At 43.6% G+C, this 14,889-nt stretch overlaps 1 protein-coding gene across 1 annotated transcript; it reads left to right on the top strand.

The window, feature by feature from the left end:
- Positions 1 to 2,193: 2,193 nt before the first annotated feature.
- Positions 2,194 to 13,323, top strand: LOC121915179 (actin, alpha cardiac muscle 1-like). The gene is made up of 7 exons (XM_042439134.1): positions 2,194 to 2,333; positions 4,147 to 4,287; positions 7,396 to 7,720; positions 7,858 to 8,019; positions 8,331 to 8,522; positions 11,606 to 11,787; positions 12,833 to 13,323. The coding sequence occupies exons 2-7, from the start codon at positions 4,159 to 4,161 to the stop codon at positions 12,974 to 12,976; spliced, it is 1,134 nt and encodes a 377-aa protein (XP_042295068.1). The 5' UTR covers positions 2,194 to 2,333; positions 4,147 to 4,158; the 3' UTR covers positions 12,977 to 13,323.
- The last annotated feature ends 1,566 nt before the right edge of the window (positions 13,324 to 14,889 follow it).

Below are 14,889 nucleotides of genomic sequence, written 5' to 3'. Positions count from 1 at the left end.
TCCTTTCTATGGGAGCTCCTTGTGAGGTGCTTCCACAGTGATTCCAAAGTGACCCCTCATTTTGGTAAAACTGGAAAAAAGTGACTTCACAGAATTCACTTCCAGGCTCACTTCAATTGCACTGTGAATTGATCTGGTGTGGAAAACCACTCCCATGTCACCCCCCTTGGCCCCCTGAATCCCCCTCCTCCTCCTTCATGCCATCTTGCCCCCTCTGCCAGCCTGCAACCCATCATTCACATCATCCCCTGCCTTCTCCTGCATCTCCATCCTGGCCCCAGCGAGCTATCCCCTCATCCCCTGACTGCTCCTTCAGTCCGATGAAGGATGACAGCTAAGGAGGGGGCAGGGAAGGAGGACAGCGTCCAGAGCCACACTGAGCATGCGCAAGGGTGCTGATTCGAATTGTTGATGTGGTAATACAATGTGCGCTCACTCTGCTTTGCTTGAAACCGCATCATGTGAAGTGCTTGGAATAGAACTGACTCCGCTTCCCCCTCAATTCGGAAGGACAGCGGAAAGGCAACCAGGTGTGGTAAAACATCACGTTTTAACCTTAATTTGCATTGCTAGACAGGAGTGACTCTCGATCTGGTGTGAAAAAACATCATGCTTTGCATTGCTAGAACAGGAGTGACTGCCGATCTGAGCTGCAAACTCCCCCACGTGTGATAAGGTCCGAAGACTTTGCACTTAGGAGGACTGCACTACAAACATGCTAGGTAGAACTGCTAAAAGGAGTGATGCCTTTACTGGCCAACCAAAATGCACAAAACCCGTCACGCCAGCTTTCAGAACTCCTCTGGTTTCTTCATTAGGCAGAAAATGTTTCAAAAATCATTCAGGGGAAGAAAATATTTTAAATATATAGTTGTTTTGACTTATTGGATCAAACCCCAGGTCTGTCTGGTGAAGTATTCTTTCTCTGGCTGACATATCCCAGAAAGATCTCAAACCGGGTCTAATGGAAGGCAGTCATTTTGTGTCTCCAGTCCCAAGCCAATCCCACCTGAGTACAGTAGTGTGTTGCTTCTGCAAAGGAAAGTTAATTTTTAAATTCATTTTTGATTCATAGATTCCTGTAGACATCCTCCTTCTTGAGGTGGTCAGTTGGGGCCCGCTCCAGCTGAGGCTGGACTCCCACTTCCACTCCTCACCAGTGGATACACTGAGTAGGTCTACTGGCAACATGACAACATCTGGAGAGTCCCAGGTTCTCCGTTGTTTGGCTAAACAAGTGAATGGAGGGCTATTGAAATTAAACAATCTAAGTGAGATGATTAAAACAGGCAAAGACCAATGTTGCTTCACCTGTGCATTAACGCCTTCATCTCTCCCAACTAGAACCAAACCAAACTACATGTAATTTGGAGGCAAAGCCGTGTTAGTCTGGAATATCAGGATGCAAAGGGATCTTGCGGCATCTTTGACTTTCCAAAGGAAAGGCATGAGCTTTCGTAAACTTTAATACTTCCTCAGATGCAGAACCACGTGTCTGAGAAAGCTAACCCGGTGTAGGAAAACTCATGCTACAACTTCTTTCACAAAGCTCTTGTGGAACACACAAGAGAGAGCAATATTTATTCAAGAGAAGATACTCCAATGCCAGCACTAACAGCAGTGTGACCTCTTCCCTTAGAGAGTGGTGGAGTCTCCTTCTTTGGAGGTCTGTAAACATGGGCTGCATGGCCTTCTGTTGAGGATGCTTTGATTGTGAGTTCCTGCATGGCAGAATGGGGTTGGACTGGATGGCCCTTAACTCTATGATTCTATAAAACCAACCTACAGCCCACAAAGTACCAGGAATGGTGCTTTGCACTTCTCTTGTCACTGCCTTAAAATGAGAACCACAAGCTCAGCTCCTTCCCTTCATCTCCCACAGTCGGAAGAAATCCAATGACCCAACGGATCTTATGAGCTTGTAGACAGAGAGATTCTTGCGCATGGGTGTCACTGCTGTACATGGCTAAGGAATGACTTTTGCCATGGTTACTTCAAGCAGGGTGTCTCCTCTTTTTTAGCCTTACAAGGGCCTGAAAAATAAGAAGGCCAGCCTGGTAGAGAAGTGGGTGGGTGGGTGGGCTCGGGCTTCTTCAGCAGCTTGGCCATGAATGCCCATGAAAGGCCCAAGTGACAGGTGGCCTGGAACGTGTCCAAATATGGCATGTGTGAAGTGCTCCTCGACCCCCCGCAGAAGCAGAGAGCGTGTGGGAGAGGCCATGGGTAGGGGACAGAGGAGAAGGGACAGGGGGAGGTCAGAGGTATAAATCACAGAGAGGCAACTCCAGCAGAGCTATCCTCCTCTTCCTTGCTCTGGACCACCGTGAGAGCCGGTAAGTACCATTTGGAGTTGCTCCAACTGTAACTTCTTTGGGGCTGAGACTCCATACAGAGGGATAGAGAACAGAAAGACAAACATTACGCTGCAGAGAGATCTTGTAGCACCTTTGAGACTGACTGAAAAAAGTGGGAAGCATGAGCTTTCGTACCGACTTCAGCCTACTTCCTAAACACATCTGATGCTGAGGAAGTAGACTGAAGTCTCTGAAAGCTCCTGCTGCCAACTTCTTTCTTTCAGTTAGTCTCAAAGGTGCTACAAGATCTCTCTTCTTACTGATTCTGCAGACTAAGACGGCTATATCTTTGAATTCTACCCAACATTACTCTGTTCTTCCAAATGCTTTTGTGTTGACTTTAGTCTAGATGAGCCCATTTCCCCCTAAACTCCAAAGCTTCTCTTAGCTGACAGTGCAAATGTGTGAGTGGGTGGAGGGGTTGCATGCATTTCAAACCTGAATTTTGGCATGTTTTGGATGTGGAGGTTTAAAAGGGAGCTACATTACCATCCTGTCCAAGTCACAGAGTGGACAAAGTACTACAGAGGTTTTTTTTCCCAGGATAACAATTCCTTCTTCTTTGCTGGTTTAGGACAATTATTGCTTTTTTTTCTTAGCTTGGCTTTGTGTTAGCAAGCAACCAGTAATTTAACACTCCTTGCAGAGAACAAAAGGGGCAGGCCCTAGTCGCAACTAAGCTATAAAATGCCATTATGCAGCAAACAGGAAGATTTTATTAACATTAAGAAGAAACCTTGCCAGACGTTGACTTGTGAGCAGACATTATAGCAAGATGGAGAAATAACCTGAGCAGTTATAAAGCAGCTGCTCAGATTATTTCTCTATCTGGATTTAGCAGTCTCTTACAGCATAGACCATGCAGGCTAGGCTCATGGCAGCTGGAGTCCAAAACCTCTAGTCTCCCTATTCCTGGAAGGCTCTTATTACCACCACTTGCTACCTGATTATCTTTTAAAGTGAAGATGACAAGGATTAACCCTGGGACCTTTGGTATGCAAGACTGTTCCACCAAGAGCCAGCCAAATACAGAGGAACCTAGAGAGGTTTCCTTGCAATGCAGTGTTGCCTGCTGTGAACAGCAATGAAGCAGAGAAGGGTCTTTCCAGCCTTTAGATTCTGGGACTTGACTGAATGCAAAACAGGTGCTCTGCTATCAAGCTATGCTCCACTGAAATATAGGGAAACCTGATTTCTTCTGGATTACACTGATCTCATCTAGTCCCTTACTGTCTATTCTAGTTGGTAGTGGCTTTCCTGGGTGGCTTTCCCAACACCTGAAATCCTTCAACTGGACATGGCCAGTCCATGGGACATTTACTGGCAATGCTTACGCATTACCACATTTTTATAGCTGATCCTATTCACTCATGACTTGGGAGAGAAGGTGCTAGGGACAGAAAAGAGAGCCAAGTGAAGTTTTGTTGTTGTGGGCCTTCAAGTAATTTCCAACTTATGGCAGCCCTAAGCAGAAACTATCACAGTGTTTTCTTGGCAAGATTTGCTCAAAGGGGTTTGTCATTGCATCCCTCTGAAGCTGAGAGGGACCCAGTGGGTTTCCATGACCGAACCAGGATTTGAATTCTGGTCTCCACAGTCATAGTCCGACACTCAACCCACTCTACCATGCTAGCTTTCAAAGAGAAATTAATGAGGGTCAGTCCTAAAATAGAGCTTGAAAAATCTTCTTCAGAGTACATCACCCAATGCATGCTGTTTAGGAGCTGGAGTCCAAACAAAGAGAGCATAAAACTCTCAAATGCAACCCTGACTGCCATTTTCTCTTCCTCAGTGAGCCGCCATAATGTGTGACGACGAGGAAACCACCGCCTTGGTGTGTGACAACGGCTCCGGTTTGGTCAAGGCTGGCTTTGCTGGTGATGATGCCCCCAGAGCCGTCTTCCCTTCCATTGTTGGACGCCCAAGACACCAAGTAAGGCTACCTGGGGCTGTTGCAGGATTTAATTTGAATGATGCACTAAAGGCAATTTTATCCAGTAGCCACTGTAGTCCTGTAAAGAAAGAGCAACTAGCTCTTTATATTGATCTGTGAAGACTATGCCTAAATTGGAGTGGATGATGCTGAGATCCAGAAATGTATGCTTGGAGAAAGGGCATCCTTGGAAAAGTTGAGAATGTACTGACAACCTTCCTTTCCATACTAAAGACCAGCTGCCCCACACTTGATAAGTTATGAACCTCTTAATAGCTAGAACTGGGCAGAAGCACTTAATTCTTCAGGTTGGGAAATGTTCCTTTTTGGTGTTTCTTTCAGTTTTGCAAGAGGCAGAACTGCTGAGATCATACTTTGATATTTCAACTTGAGAAACTTTATTTAAAAATGCAACCAACTCTGAGTTGTTGCTGCTTCTTAAAAACACGACGAGCAACTTCTTGCTTGACTGAATGGGTAGCTTTATGTTATACAGCACACTAGTTTGGGGCTCAGAGGCCAAAAGGTGTTGTACATTTAAACCGTATTAATAATGACTACACTAATCTCTCCACATTTGCGGCTTTGACATTTGCAGCTTTGATTAGTCACGGATTTTATTCATATGTTCTCTCTAGGAATATCTAGGTTCTTCAGTGCAACTCTGTGGTCAACTTGAACCAAAAGTCACACTGAAGGACCTAGAGGTTCCTAGAGAGAACACTCCGCTAGGCCTTTGTTGCTCCTCCAGTGCAGTTTTATGGCCAGTGTCTGGCAGATGTTGACCACAGAGTTGAACTGGAGGACCTATAGATTCCTAGTGAGGTGTTCTCACAAGTAAAAACAGTGTTTTTGATGTTTGCGGTTTTCCCACATTCATGGGTGGGGGTCCTATGCCCCTAACCCCAGCGAATGTGGAGGGATGAGTATATTTCAAAATAATAGCAGCAATTCACATTTTGCATGGCTGAACCCTTGAAACCAGGAGGCACTTGCATTCCATGATGCCATATTTTGGGCGCTTTCATGGTGCTGTCAACTACCTTCCAAGCAAACCTCTTCCTTCCAGGTTTTGGTGGCAGGAAGAGATGCAGGCAGAGTCCTGTTTTAACTCCTTTCTCATTATCTATGGCCTCAAAGGACCATTAAGGTCACCCTTTCTCCCAAGAGGCAACCTTGCAACAGCAGGGGGTGTCCCTGAGAATTTCCTGCCTGGGGAATTACTGTAATAGATGATTTGTTTCTTGGAGTTCCAAAGGGATCATGTTTTCCCTGAGGTGAAGTTATGCCCTTAAACAGCTGCTGGGTCACTTCTTAATTTTGGAGTTGGACAGAGGGGGGAAAAGAGAATCCAGTTCTCTCACGCCACTTGAGGTGGCTCCTCCTTTGAGCAACAGCTCAGAAGTTCTTTCACAGACACCGCTCCTTGCAAAGTCCCAACCCAGCAAGTAGGATGCCAGTTCCACATACCCTGAAGAAGAGGACAAACGCTGCAGATCTATATATGCTAATGTGCATGTGTCGGTGCACATTTTGAAATAATTACTACCATTTCAGTAAAAATACATCTCACTATGAGAAAGCAGATTATGACCAGGCTGCTCAGTTCACAGCCTAAGCACTACTTGCTGTTGATGGGCAATGTTGAGGTCTCCAGGGCTCATCCTTCCTGGGGTCCTCTCTTTAAACCGAGACAAACATTTCAAAATTGAGAAGTTGGAGCATGTCCAAAGGAAACTAAAATGGTGAAGGGTCTGGAAAGCATGTCCTATGAGGAATGACTCAGGGTACTGGGGATGTTTAGCCTGGAGAAGAGACGGTTAAGAGGTGATATGATAGCCCTGTTTAAGTATCTGAAGGGGTGTCCTATTGAGAATGAAGCAAGCTTGTTTTCTGTTGCTCCAGAGAATAGGACCTGGAGCAATGGATGCAAGCTACAGGAGAAGAAATTCCACCTCAACATTAGGAGGAACTTCCTGACAGTAAGGGCTGTTTGACACTGGAACACACTCCCTCAGAAAATGGTGGAGTCTCCCTCCTTGGAAGTCTTTAAGCAGAGGCTGGATGGCCATCTGTCAGGGATGCTTTGATTGTGAGTTCCTGCATGGCAGAATGGGGTTGGACAGGATGACCCTTGCGGTCTCTTCCAATTCTATGATTCTATTTCTATGAAAAGGCTGATTTAAAACATAATCTTAAAATAGAGGACTCTTCTTGCATCCTTGTTGGATTAACTGCCTTCAAGTTGACTTTGCTTCATGGAGACCCTATGGATGAGACATCTCCAAGACCTGCTCTTCAAAACTTCTCTGCTCAAGTCCTGCAGGTTGAGGCTTGTGATTTGAGTTTAACCATCTGGCATATGGTCTGCCTCACTTACTTTTCCTAGCATCATTGTCTTTTCAATTGATTCATTTTTCCTTATGATGTGGCCAAAGTAGGACACCTCATTTTAATCATCTTGCCTTTCAGGAATAGTTCGGGCCTGATCTGCTCTAAATCCATGTGTTTATCTTCTTGGCTGTCCATGGTTTCCTCTTCTCCAGCACCATATCATAAATGAACTGATTTTCTTACTATAGGCCTTTTTCACTGTCCAGCTCTCCCATCCATAAAGGGTGATGAGGATATGTTAAAGAAGAAGACCGGACATTTAATACATTTAAATCCTACCTTGTTTCTAGTGAATGCCAGATGGCGCACATCTTCCTTTCTTATTCCACGCTAGACTCACAATTTATTTAATTTATGTCCCACTTTTCTCTTAATATGGGAACTAAAGTAGGTTACATATATGTTAATATAAAATAGCTAAAACAAACTAGTACAGGCATTAAAGACAACAACCCTGTGACATAGATATGGCTGAAGAAGATCCCAAAGGTCGCTCAGTGGATTGACCAAGTCCACCCAGATGAGAACTAGAACCTGGATCTCATGTCCAAGTTCAATACTCTGGCCAGTATAATGTGCCTCTGGATAGGTGCAGTGTGCTTTCACATACCACCAAGTAACAAAGGAGAGGATATTAAGGATTTAGATGAAAGTGTACACATAATAGGGCAATGTTTCTGAAAAGAAGCCTCAACCATTTCTGCTTGTTTCCAGGGTGTCATGGTGGGCATGGGCCAGAAAGACTCCTATGTAGGAGATGAAGCTCAGAGCAAGAGAGGCATTCTGACCCTAAAATACCCCATTGAGCATGGCATCATCACCAACTGGGATGACATGGAGAAGATCTGGCACCACACTTTCTACAATGAGCTCCGTGTGGCCCCTGAGGAGCACCCCACCCTCCTGACTGAGGCTCCTCTCAACCCCAAAGCCAACCGGGAGAAGATGACCCAGATTATGTTTGAGACCTTCAACGTGCCTGCCATGTACGTGGCCATCCAGGCTGTGCTGTCCCTCTATGCCTCCGGCCGTACCACTGGTAAGACGATAGCAAAGGAGATCTGCAAAACTGACGGTCCCACTGTGGATCACGATTTCTCTTCAGTGTCTCTGCTTTTTAAATTGTTCTGTCTCCCTCTTCAGCCCTCTAACCAGCTTGGATGCCTTCTCTTGCAGGGATAGTGCTGGATTCAGGGGACGGCGTCACCCACAATGTACCCATCTATGAGGGTTATGCCTTGCCTCATGCCATTCAGCGCTTGGATCTGGCCGGCCGTGATCTCACTGACTATCTGATGAAGATCCTAACGGAGCGTGGCTATTCCTTTGTTACCACTGGTAAGGGCGTTGCTTCAAGTTTAAGTCCATAATCTCCAAGAGTCCAGGGAATCAGGAGGTTGCTTCTTTTGACTGTAGGATTACATATGTTGCTGTTGTGTGCCTTCAAGTCATTTTTGATTTATGGTAATCCCATATCATGGGGTTTTGGGGATTGAGAGTGCGTCTCACCTGAGGTCACTCAATGGGTTTCCATGGCTGAGCTCTCCGGAGTCATAGTCCAGTACTCAAACCACTACACCACATTGGCTCTTATTACATATCATTGTTATTACATATAATAAAACAAATCATTTTCCATCTTCTTGCAGCTGAACGGGAGATTGTTCGTGACATCAAGGAAAAACTAGGCTATGTGGCTTTGGACTTTGAGAATGAGATGGCTACTGCTGCTTCCTCTTCTTCTCTGGAGAAGAGTTATGAGCTACCCGATGGGCAAGTTATCACCATTGGCAATGAACGTTTCCGATGCCCAGAGACCCTTTTCCAGCCCTCTTTTATCGGTAAGAGTAGAAGGTCTTCAGCAGAACTTGATTTTGTAAACCACTATTACCCCTTTTCAGGTCTCTGGTCTTTAGTCACAGAAAGATGCTGGTGGTGGTGGTAATAGGGAGCTAATCCAATTCTGTGCTGACAAAACAAGCACAAGAGGTATTAATCCAGTGTGATCCTTCTAGATATTTTTGGCCTGCAGTTCCCATCTTCCCCAATCATCATAAAGTTATGGGGACTAGGTTGTGCCAATGTCCACCAAACATCTGGTAGCAATGAGTTCCCCAGATTCAACAAGAGCTGAAGTCCTTGTTGTTGCTTGCAGTAAAACGAGCTGCTTATCCATTTCAAAGGATAAGTACTTTTGGATATTTTATTCTATTTATTTAATTTATAGCTCATATTTAAACCCAGCACAGGGTTTAAAGGATAGCAAATAAAAACCCTAGTACACCTTGTTAAAGACTCTTCTGCCACAACTATTAATAAATATATATTTAAATGAACAGAGACCTTGGCCTGTCACTGGCAGAGACAGCAAAGAAGACACCTAATCTATTTACTTTCCTCCTTTATCCATTCTGCTGATTTACTGACTATATGGATGAAGTATTCTTCACCCATCCTTTATTCCCCTCAACCCAACACCTGCTTCTGTTTATGCCCGTATTGATAGCACCCCAGTCAGTTTCTTTATAAGGGACCTTGTCACATAATGGAAATGAGTCTCCTTCCTTGGAGGTCTTTAAACAGAGGCTGGATGGCCATCTGTCGGGGATGCTTTGATTGAGAATTCCTGCATGGCAGAATGGGGTTGGACTGGATGGCCCTTGGGGTCTCTTCCAACTCTATGATTCTAATGGATGTTTGTAAGCTGGGGTGATCTCTCTCGCTCTCTCTCTCTCTCTCTCTCTCTCTCTGAGTGTGTGTAATATGCCAGTAGCCTAAAAGGTCAATATGTTCCTTCAAGACTGCCAAAAATGGCACAGGATTATATCGATGGCTAAACCGTAACTGACACACACCAGGATTTGTTGAGAAACCAAACAGAGTAGGAGTCTTGATTATACCAGAGGGATATCGGATGGACATTCTGCTTACAGATCAGGCCTGAGGCTTTGACTGTGGGTGGAGGTGACAGATGATCTCTCTTGGGTAGGCTTCTTCGCTGCTTTCTTTTCTACCCAATATAGACAAGGAGGCTGCAAATGTCAGGATGGTGGAAGGATACCCTCTCCGAAATGATGGGGGAAGCTCCACCACCTTAGAGCAGCTGCTGTAACACAACCCCATCACCAAATCCTTTGACTTTTGCTCTTGGCAAACCTCTGAGAATCTCCTGAAAAAGACCTACTGGTCTTGGGCAACCTTGTCCCTGCAATCCTTTCTTTCTTCAAACTCCCTTTACATGCTGAAGCAACCCCAAGGAATTGCCTGCTTCATGAAGATGTATGGAAGGGAATGGAGTTTAACTAAGAATTACATACATGCCCAGACTGGATGGGAAACTGCACAAAGTCCTGGTCAGGTAGCAATGTGACAGAAAATGTGGATAGTTCTCTTCCTCACATCCATCAGAAATCAGAGTCAGCGTTCCCTTTAGTATTTGAATGGGAGACCGTCAATGAATACCAAATGGTATAGGCCAGGGGTAGGCAACCTGCGGCCCGCGGGCCGGATGCGGCCCGGCGAGGCCTTGGGACCGGCCCCAGCCCGGTCCTGCCGCCGATTGCCGCCGGGGCCTTTGGGGGGCAATTGTCTATAGAAGCCTCAGAAACATGCATTTATATTAACATTTTTTAAAAAATCAGCAAATTTTTTCGCGTGTCATCCATTTTTTAAAAAAAAGTGTCTTCCATTTGAAAATTTTGTCCTACATTTGTCCTGGTTTATTTATATATTTAATGTTTAAAAATTATTTAATTATTTATTTTTTGGCTTCGGCCCCCCAGTTGTCTGAGGGACAGCAACCCGGCCCCCGGCTCAAAAAGGTTGCCTACCCCTGGTATAGGCTATATTTCAGAGGAACAAACAGACAAACTTCCTGAGTATATCTTGCCAAAAAAGACCCTATGAAATTCATGGAGCCGCCATAAGTCAACAGGCGCAGTTTCTGGTCTTTCTATCAATTTGACAAAATAAAAAACACTAGCCCTAAACCTCTGAAAGGATGAATAAATGAGTAAAACGTTTCCCAAATTTTAGCATCTTTAAGTTCTCTAAAATATTTTAGTGTAATCATACCTAGTAAACCTGAGAAAAGACTTGACTTTCAAGTATAACCCAATATTAAAGCATTCTAAATTGATAATTAAAAACTGGAGGAAATTAAGTTTAACCCAGCTACTGTATATTGTAATCAATAAAATACCATCATTACCTAAATGTTCCCTAGTGCCTCTTCCTTTCCTGAACCTAGATAGGGCATCTGGCATTTGTCACTGGAGATCTGGCATCCCTTTATTTCTTCAGTTGTTCCACCATCAACTCATTTAGGTTTATGGAGTGATGCATTGTCACATGTTGCTTGATCGTCTTTTGTACAATTTATTTAATTAACTTGTATGGTGGATTTTGGTTTTCAAATGACTTGGTTGATTCTGTTCATTTTTCCCCTCCTGTTCTCTGTCATTGTTGTTACCATTTTTGTATCTATTTATATCCTGTCCTTTCCCCAACAATGGAACTAACGGCAAATATGTTTATTTTATATTATTCACCCCCCAAAAAACAAAACAAAAGTGGCTTTCTACATAATTGACTAGAAAAATTAAATGTCTGAACATGTCTTTACTAGTCTGCTAACTGGCCAAATCCTTAGACTAGAAGAATATTGTCTGCTGAAGGATCTCTCCTGCCCCTGTCAGTTAGTCTGACTCCATGCTGACTGCAGACAGACCAAGTGATCCATCCCTTACCTCCAAGCTTGCTGTTTTGTCCGAATGGAATTAATGTCACCTATGGTGACACAGATAAATATGTGGCTAACAAGGGTTTTAATTACAAAATACAGCCTTGCATAATAGACCCGAACACCTAGCATGACATCCTTCAAATATGCCATCATAATTTCAAAGTCTTACCTTCCATCCAGGGATGGAGTCAGCAGGCATCCATGAAACCACTTATAACTCCATCATGAAGTGTGACATTGACATCCGGAAGGACCTCTACGCCAACAACGTCCTCTCTGGCGGTACCACCATGTATCCCGGGATTGCTGACCGTATGCAGAAAGAAATTACTGCTTTGGCCCCCAGCACTATGAAAATCAAGGTGAGACTGGCAAACAGATACTGGATGGCCTCCAGCCATCTGAGTTAGCTCTACTGGAAACACAGAAATCACCTTTTGGGAGCGGGGCACAATCTTCTGTTCTGTGTACAGTGTTTAGCACTAGAAGACCTTGGTAGGAAAAACAGACTGCTTCTGGAAATGTGGCAAGCTTAATTTGGGAGACCATTCAAGTCCTGAGCAGAATCATTTACATTCATATCACCTGTCCAAATATCAGCCCAGGAATCTAAGTTAAGTTCAGACTGGCAAATATCAGGGATGAGGCTCAATAATCACTGATACCACAATTATGGACTCATTTGTCAGCTCCCAATTCAGGATAGACAACCTTCATGGCATCGTGGTTTGAGTGTTGGACTGTGACTCTGGAGACCAGGGTTCGATTCCCCACTTGGCCATAAAACCCACTGGGTGATCTTAGGCAAGTCACACTCTCACAGCCTCAGGGGATGGCCATGGCAAACCTCCTCTGAACAAATCTTACCAAGAAAACCACCTGATAATTCACCTTAGGGTTGCCATAAATCAGAAGCAACCTGAAGGCACATAACAACAACATGCCAGTTAGGGAAACAAGTCAGGGAATACATACTTGGACCTTTCTAGCTCCAGTCAAAGCCCCATTCCTATCAACAGATTTCAAGAAGTCTCGACTAAAATATGGAACATATCCACACTACACAGGTGAAGCTGTCTGAAACCACTCTAAGAGACATGTGTCATACAGAAGCCTGGAATTTGCAGATATCCACTTAAATATTATCTGCTAAACTGCTTTAAGATTGTCACGCAGGGAAATTTCAGCACTGAATTCTAAGCAGTGAAGAAGTCAAACAATTGTCACTTTTAGGAAGGTTGTGAAGGCATATTTCCAAACTGGACTTTCAGTGGAATAGTCTACCTTAGGAGCTTTGTTATGGAAAAGCAGGGCAAAGTGTAACAGAATAAAATAAATGGAATAGGATGGCCAGTAAGCCAATTTTTAATTCCTTTTTTTTAATTTGTAACTTCTTTCCTGCTACAGATCATTGCTCCTCCTGAACGGAAGTACTCTGTGTGGATTGGTGGCTCCATCTTGGCTTCCCTCTCTACTTTCCAGCAAATGTGGATAAGCAAGCAAGAATATGATGAAGCAGGCCCATCTATTGTCCATAGGAAATGTTTCTAACTGTCTCTATGCCATCTCTTGTCTGCCTTGTTCTGCTACCTATTTTGTGGCCCATCTACTATGTCTCCTTCCCCCCAAATTTAACGGCATTCAGTCATTTCTCCTCTCCACCAAAACCCTAAAGCCAACTCAGAAGGCACTTCAGTCTCTCAGGAACTTACTTCTACTGTTGTGCTGTTCCTGGTGCAAAGCTGCTGTCGCTGCTTCCGAAAGAGAGGATGCTCAAGTCCCTTCAAACTAACACCCGTGCTTTTCAGAACTAAATTGTCAAAGCTTACTTTCCTCCTTCCGCCTGCCACCAAATCCTGTCATGAAATCTTAAATAAAAAGAGGGGGTTTGCAGCACATCTGGACAATTGTACATTTCATGACTCCATATCAATGGAAAAAAATCTCCCAGATAAAACATCTCAAGGATGTTTAGTTTGAAGTTGAAGAAGGTAAGGTACTGGTCTTAATGGATGCAAATAATGGGAGTGGAAGGAAGTCATGCTAGTATAATAAGGAGATCTTGGTCTGGGGAATTTATCATTAGCTCAAATAGAGGAGCGGTCTCTAGTCCTGTGTATACAAAGGTTGCCAAGATAATAATAATCATCAAAGACAAGTTTTATGAAAACTGAATACTGTTTATTATTCATACACACATAAGACAATCATACACTCACACAATCATCCAAGAACTCAGGAATATAGTAAGTTAGTGTTGGATAGTTAACATGAGGCTTTCTAATGGGGATATTTACCTGTTTTGGAGGTGCTCCAGGTCCAGACTGATGAAGACTCAGCAACACTGAGGGGAAGGAAGGGAGGGGAAGTGAATTGGAACTATATTGGAATCTGACCCACATGAAGCCTGTCTGGATTTTAACCCAGAACAATGACAAAAGATTTGAGGCACCTTAAATAGGCAAAATCTTGCCTCAGGCAAAGAGTTGTTTCTATATTTCAAGGCAAAGGCAAATCTCTGTATTAAAGGTTGCTTGAGCTATAGGAGTCTTCAAGGTGAGAATGGTCATCCAAGGTGAGCATGGTTCTGGCCTGGCAAAGCATCTTGGCCATAAATCTGCCTCAAAGGTGTGAATGACTCTTTTCTGTTGGCAACTCCTATCTGGGCCTCTTTGATCTATGTTTCAATAGCGTACATGACCTGCCTGTCTTGCAGGGATGGAGAACTCTATGTCAGGTATCCTATCAGGCACTCTGTATAGGGTCATCAGAAGAAAAGTCATCCACATTTAGGATTTTAAGGCTCCAATGCTAGTAACAATGCCCCTCTTTTGAAGACTCTCTACGTTCAAGCAAGACTGGGACAGTAGGAGGTCTTCACATCCAATTATCTTCGCCAACATATTTAGGTGTGAGAATTTGGGGAGTCTAACCCAAAGCTCAGGTGGATAATTTTGGTCAGTAAAGCCTCGTGTAACTATCTTGGGGCATTCCCACTGGAACCCATTTATCTACTTTGTATAACAGAACCCAATATATAATTAGGACAATTGGCCAATGCAAAGCTAACAGAGGCAACCTGTAAGCAATCTGGACACAGCATGCAATATGTGTCTGAAACAGAGCAAAACAAAACACTATACATTAGAGTAAATCATAAAAACAGTAACTAAGATAAAATCATATATATGAAACAAACATCAAAACAAATGAAGCAATCATAACCATAGCTAAGATAGAACAAACCTAAGCAATAATTCAGGCAATAGCAGGCAATATGGACACAACATTCAATAGATGTGTCTAAAAAGAACCATAGGATGGAAGGCAAAATAAGGCACCAAAAGGAATTAGAAACATAACTATCTATAGGTATCATGACTGAACTTAAAGAGACATCAAAACATAAACTTATATGAGCATACATTTTAACAGTAATCAGAAGAACAAATATGAGCATTAAA

The sequence above is a fragment of the Sceloporus undulatus genome, chromosome 9, assembly GCF_019175285.1.
Source record: "Sceloporus undulatus isolate JIND9_A2432 ecotype Alabama chromosome 9, SceUnd_v1.1, whole genome shotgun sequence".
Classification (NCBI taxonomy): domain Eukaryota; kingdom Metazoa; phylum Chordata; class Lepidosauria; order Squamata; family Phrynosomatidae; genus Sceloporus; species Sceloporus undulatus.
Note: the sequence above shows the minus strand (reverse complement) of the source record. Positions and strands in the feature narration are given on the sequence as shown.

Coding starts and splice junctions, on each gene's coding strand:
- LOC121915179 (XM_042439134.1), top strand. CDS start 4,159: ATGTGTGACGACGAGGAAACCACCGCCTTGGTGTGTGACAACGGCTCC. Junction 7,721..7,857: donor TGCCTCCGGCCGTACCACTG/GTAAGACGATAG, acceptor CTTCTCTTGCAG/GGATAGTGCTGGATTCAGGG. Junction 11,788..12,832: donor CCAGCACTATGAAAATCAAG/GTGAGACTGGCA, acceptor TTCCTGCTACAG/ATCATTGCTCCTCCTGAACG.